This window comes from Aotus nancymaae, unplaced genomic scaffold, assembly GCF_030222135.1.
Source record: "Aotus nancymaae isolate 86718 unplaced genomic scaffold, 86718_ANA_hifiasm-v0.15.2.pri h1tg000059l, whole genome shotgun sequence".
In the NCBI taxonomy this organism is placed as follows: Eukaryota; Metazoa; Chordata; class Mammalia; order Primates; family Aotidae; genus Aotus; species Aotus nancymaae.
The window spans coordinates 54,576,055-54,582,903 of record NW_026988473.1 but is presented as its reverse complement, the minus strand read 5'-3'; the positions used below and the strand labels follow the sequence as shown (position 1 = coordinate 54,582,903).

Here is a 6,849-nt window from a genome sequence, read left to right as displayed (position 1 = left end):
ATATTCTGGTTATACTAGTTCTTAGGATGAGAACCCAAAAGTTTTCGTAGTTACTAAAGATTTTTCATCATTCTGAGACTCTGAGAAGCCATAAAATATTTGTATTATTGCTATAATATTAGTACACAGTAGGGAACAAACTCTAAAGGGATAGAAGCTTTAGAATAATACTCATTTTAACCATCACCCATCTAACCAAAATAAGGGAATTCAGAGTTAATATGTGTGATGTGTTAATATTTGGGTAGCAATGATGTACTTATCTTTAAAAATATTTTGTTAATTTATATACATATTAAAATATACATAAGTGTCTCTGTAGAATTTTACGTCCTCAGGTCTAATAGACATTGATAAGTATATTTATTTTTCTAATTGTAAATAAAATATGTAATAATTTTGACCTATATTTAAAAAGTTTTCGTTGTTTAATTTTAAGTAAAGTTGAACCTCTTTAATATTTATCAACAATTTGAATTTCTTCTCTAAGTACAGTTTAAATCTTGTCTTGTTCCAATGGGTTTATTTTTTCTTTTACCATGTTAATTCATAGACTTCATTCCCTATGTAAACTAATTCTTGTCATTTGTTAAAGTGTAAATATTTTAATAGTTTGATATTCCTCATAACTTGAGTGTATGCAGTCAATGTATTTATTCTGACTTTATAAATTCTTATTTTCTGTCATCATGTAGAAGGCATAGTTTATTCAAAAATACTTTTTCAAAGAACAGTTTTTCTTTAATTTCAAAGTTCAATTTTTATACACATGATATTGATCTAGTTACAGGTTATTTTGGAATTTTGGAATATTTGTATTTCAGTTAACATATTAGGTGTACATTGAGCTTTAAATTTTCCCAGATGGCTATTACATAACCATGTTTTTCCAAATAATATAAAGTATCACTTAATATCACTAAATTTTTCACTATTATTTCTATGTATCTATTGTTATTTCTGTACTTCATGTTCTGTTATATTGAAGTATTTGCAGCTTCTTCTTTCACATACCTTACTATATAAAATAATATTGCTTTGTAATATGTTTTAGTAATCTTAAAATCTAGGCCAAGGTATTACCTACAAAGTATTTTTAAATTTTTTCTTGTTTCTGACTTTTAACCTTCCCCAGGAAGCTATAAACATTTGGTTAGGTTAAACATGTTGTCATTTGTTTAATTACAATGCAGCTGTAGAGTTGTTTTAGGAGAGAAAACATAGTTAGAGTGAGGAAAGTGTTTCTGTTCTCTCGTGTCTGCTCTACCAGCCCCTACGAGGGAGCTAATGATTTCTACATGTGTCACCCATGTTTGTGCACACAGTTGCTAAATTTTTGCATTGGATTTGTTATGTTGTTTTACTTTTAAATAGTGTTTTTTACTGTAAAGGAAAGGCTTATTTTAAAAATGTATTCCTTGCTGGTTGCTTATAATTTTAACAGATTATTAGAAAAAGCGATTAAGTTTTACACATTTATAGCAAGTTTTCAGTAAATAATTGCATAGCTTCCATTGCTTTCTTCTATTATATATTAACATCTTAATTTTCTTCACTTATTTTATTGAGTAATTAGTATAATATAACAGTATTATGCTTTTTTTTACTCTTTACTTACACAAAATAAAAACAAAAATTTATGTAAAAAATGCTTTTTAAACAAAAAATCATTGCTGTTTTAAACTCCATTTCTTTTACTATAAGTTAGACAGATTGAAAACTATTTCCCTAATTAGTTTGTGGATGATGATTCTACACATTTCACAAACTGAAGAAGCATATCAACCATAGGTCTTTGGCCAGTCACATTTATACTGGAGCTTTATTTACACTGTGGAAATGACTTCCAAGTTTTTAATCATTTGACTAATTTTTCTGATTTTCCAAGTTGTTCTGACATCTTTACTTTTTGCTAAACAATTAAATGCATTTTAGTTGGAAGTTGAAAAGGGCTAATATAATGTTGTAACCTGAATGCCATTTTACCCTTGAGGCTAGAAGTTATTAGTCTTGATTTTTTAATCAATCTACTATACAAATTATAATTTCTTCAAGCCTTAAATTTTCAAAATATAAGTGAGGACCCAAGTAATCTACATTTTCCCTGAGTAAAATAGTTCCTAAAACCTTCTTATATCTCCATCTCGTACATTTTCTGATTTATATTGGGATTTAAGAGCTATCAGTTTATGTATTTTTATATTTGTGGCCGGTCAGCTTATCTCATACATATCCTTAATGTGTTTCACATTTATGTCAAACCAGCACTGCCCCTTCAAGATAAGCTATAAAGATTAATAATGAGATAAATGAGTCAAAATATATGTTTTAGAAAAGGGAAGACAAATATAAGTGAGAATATCTGGAACTTTTTTAATCTGGAAATTATTTTTCAGGAGATTTACCAAGTTTATTCTCAAAAATTTATGAGCAGTTCCATGAAGTAATCAAGATTAGCTCTATCTAGTAGCATGTATGTCAATTTTTCTGGGGATTTTTTTGGGGGGTATGAGGATAAGGATGTTGAAGTTTACTTTTTGCTGGAGATAATAGTTTATATTCCTCATTAAAAAATATATTCTAGGAGAAGGTTAACAAAACCTTATGAATGACAATTCCACAAGGTTTTCAGTTTAGACTAGGCTTTATTATTTTCCAAATTACTAGAATTTTTGTTTTCCATGATTATTAAGAAATACAAGAAATTCTCCTACAAAAAAAAGTCTTGCTTGCTGATATTTATCAAATCCAGAAAAAATGAAAAAATGAGCAGTAACACCTAGGCAGATAAGTGGATCATTTATTCTGGACAGTAAAATAATACCAATTTCCATAAGGCTAGAATTAAGATCGTGATGTTAGTGACTATTTATGGTATGTAAAATATGATGATACATTCTCATTTTTATGTGGAGTCTAGTAAGGAAATAATGTCAAATATATAGAGATAGAGAATAAACAGATAGTAACAAAGATCAGGGGGAAGAAGTGGGAAGATGTAAGTCAAAGAATGCAAAGTGGCAAATATGTAGGATGAACAAGATAACATATTCAAAGTATGACATGAGAACTACATTTAATAATAATGTATTGTATTCATGATTTTTGCTGATGTGTAAAGTATAGCTGCTTTGAACATGGGGTTGATGGAGTTGGGCAACTGTATCAGATTATGGGTATATTCATTTGTTCTAATATAGTAATCCTTTACTATATATGTATCTTATAATACCATGTTGTATACCTTAAATATATACAACACAACTTATTTGTGAAACAATGATAATAAAAGGTTCTCTGCAAAGCAAGTAACAGAGTTGTCTATTGACAGATTAGTGAGAAGAGTGATAATATTTTGGAATGACTCATGAGTGAACTATTAAGCCGTCTGATGAGACCCATTTGAGGTAAATTGTGCTTTTTTTGATGAACATAAACTGTGTGCTTAGATGATTTCTTTGTAGATATTAGTTACAAGAAAAATGTATATGGACAATTGAAATATTATCTTTTCTTGGACAGAAATTGTAGGGACATGTGATGTATAACTCTACTATTATAAATTTCAATATTATATGTGAATATAAAAACATGGGAAATAAAACAAGTCTTGATCCATATAATGCTTACAGTCAATGCCATATTATATAAAGTCTTAATGTTTAGTTGTCTTATTTTTACCTTCCTTATATAAACATATTTCTTTCTCTAACCTGCCATAACGTTCTGTATCTGAGACACTTACCCCTATTTGATTTAAAGTATTTTACTTTCTCTTCATGAAGAACCATCTCTGAATCCTGCCACGGATGTGTTGTGTCTTCACACTATAAATGATGGGGTTCATGAGAGGTGGGAAGATGATGTAGATGTTGCCCATGAGGACCTGGACCACAGGAGAGAGGTGCTTCCCAAAGCGATGCACCATGGTGAGGCCAATGACTGGGATGTAGAAGACCAGGACGACACAGATATGAGAAACGCAGGTCTGCAAGGACTTGAGCTGCTCCTCTCGGGATGCAATAGCCATGACAGAATGCAGGATGAGGATGTAGGATATGATAATTAACACAGAATCAAACAAGAGGGTACAAATCACCAGAGCCAAGGCATAGAAGCTGTTGAAGCGAATGTCAGAGCAGGCTAGTCTCAGCAGGTCTTGGTGAAGGCAGAAAGAGTGTGAGAGGACATGAGAATGGCAGTAATGAAAAAACTTAAGGTGGATTATGGGAGCCATGATGAGCGCAAAACTCCTAACTAAAATTCCCAGCCCAATTTTGATGACCCTGATGTTGGTGAGTATAGACGTATACCTTAGAGGGTTGCAGATGGCTGTAAAACGATCGAAGGCCATGGCGAGGAGGACTCCAGACTCCATAACTGATAGACCATGAATGAAGAAAGTTTGAGCAATGCAGGCATCCAGACTAATCTCCTGGCTGAGCCCCCATAGAATCCCCAACACCGTGTGCACTGTGCACAGCCCCATGCACAGATCAGTGAGAGCCAACATGGCCAGGAAGTAGAACATGGGCTCATGCAGACTCCGCTCCGTATGAATTACATGCAGCACCAGGCAGTTCCCTGAAAGTACCATCATGTAAATACAGGAGAAGGGGATAGAGAGCCAGGGATATTCTCGTTCTAGGCCAGGGAAGCCTGTTAGGAGAAAGTTTGAGAAGTTGGTATAATGAGCAGGAAGAGCATGCATTTAGAACATGGACACAGGGAGGGGAGCACTACACACTGGGGTCTGTTGGGGGGAAATAGGGGAGGGACAGTGGGGAGTGGGGAGTTGGGGAGAGATAGCACAGGGAGAAATGCCAGATATAGGTGAAGGGGAGGAAGGCAGCAAATCACACTGCCACGTATGCACCTATGCAACAATCTTGCACGTTCTTCACATGTACCCAAAACCTAAAATGCAATAAAAAAAAAGAATTTGAGGTGTTATTTCTGCGACTCAGAAATTATTTCCATTTGGTACATCACTTTCATACAACTCTTTTTTCTTCTTACAAGACAGATTTGAGCACAGACGAGTGATCATATAATATGAAGTTCTCTAGATTAGTTTACAAAGCCACATTTACTGTTGTTCATATCCTCTACCCAAGGACAGCTCCACATTTAAGAATCTTACTACATTGCTATCTACTAAAAAAAGGAAAGTAAAGAAAGTAAAATGTGATCTAAATAAATTTTTCTTTTTCTCAAATAATTTAAGACTATGATAGAATTTGATATCTGAGATATATATTAGCCTTCTGTCCTCATTGTGAAAAGTAGTTACCTATCACCTTTGCGTATACGCCAAAATTCAGTCTGTTTCTTCTATCTTGCTGAAATCTCAACTCAGTTGCTCAAATATCAACTCAAAGTTATATTGCTTCTCTATTCTCACAAAGATAGATTATATCGTTTTAAGTTCTTGCATCAAAAGAGAGCTATAAGGTTGTGATTTATATTATCAGAGAGGAGACTAATGGGCATAACATTACTCCATATCCCCAGAGACATTCTGTTACTTCTTAAAGAGAAAGATGAAAGTAACCGTTATCCAACTGCAACTGGGGATTATTTACACACAGTTATTTATAATATGTAACATACACGTAACTCATCTGATGTGCTAAGCACATCCAGGCTTTATGGATAGTAATGTCAGTTCAAAACAGGCTTAAGTAGTTTGCCAACGTTATGCAGCTAATAAATAGTCAATATTTGAATTCAGCAAGTCTGGTTCTGTGCCCATGTTTGTAACTACTCTGCTGTCTTAGGTTATTGTCTTTACTGGGACTTCCTGAGCTCACATTTAATTCTTGCATATTGAGCTGCATATTCTTCCAATATTCATTTGAAAGTGGTGTTTTCCTTGCCTGCACCTCAAACACATTCTAACACTTATGTGATACACATATCTGTGGTTGATAACAATGTGGTTAAGGATTATAGACTATAGAATGCTGTAAACAGAATAGTCACTTTATCTAGATAATCATTACTAGATTTGTAACTGTAATGTTATGTCTTATTTCCCTTAATAGAACTGGTATTTTCTCAACCATAAAAGAGAGTAAGGGCTGGGGTGATGACTCATACCTGTAATCCTAGCACTTTGGGGACGCTCTGGTTTGCAGATGGCTTGATTCCGGGAGTTAGACATCAGCCTGGGCAACATAGTGAGACTTTGTCTCTAAAAAAAAAAGTCAGTTGTCGCGGCACATGCCTGTAGTCCCAGCCACTTAGGAGGTTTAGGTGGGAGAATTCCTTGTACCATGGAGTTTGAGGCTGCAGTGAGCGAAAATCGTGTGACTGCACAAAAGAGTGAGACACTGTCTTAAAAAAAAAAAAAAGAAGAGAAAAGGTAATCGTTTTGATTTTTGTCTATACTTATGTCACCCTCAAAAGATGTTCACACCATCAAAGGCACTAAATAACTAAATATAATCTTGTTTGAAAGAAATAGTATACATAGCCCTAATTCAATTATAATCTCCTTCTTCCTTTATTCTATACTCTTAAAACACTAAATAAATATTAACAATTACAATTGCCCATTACCACTTTTATTATTATTAAAATATAATAAAATTTAAGCAAACTATCAGATTCTGAATTCTGTGAATTGGTATAAGCAACAGAGGTAACAATTAATTTTTACCAATTAACAACATTTCCAATAATAAAAATGAACATGATTTTATTTTATTTGTTATGAACAATTTTTAGCACATAAAATTTATCATCTAATTTATACAACAGCTCTGTAATTCATATGTAGTTTATCTTAAGTAAGGTATATAGTATTTCCCCATTATCTACAGTGAATATGTTTCAAAACCTTCA

General features: G+C 33.0%; 1 protein-coding gene across 1 annotated transcript; it reads right to left on the bottom strand.

Annotated features, from left to right (window-relative positions):
- Positions 1-3,766: 3,766 nt before the first annotated feature.
- Positions 3,767-4,681, bottom strand: LOC105720040 (olfactory receptor 51V1-like). The gene has a single exon (XM_012456351.2). The coding sequence runs from the start codon at positions 4,598-4,600 to the stop codon at positions 3,767-3,769; it is 834 nt and encodes a 277-aa protein (XP_012311774.2). The 5' UTR covers positions 4,601-4,681.
- Positions 4,682-6,849: the final 2,168 nt, after the last annotated feature.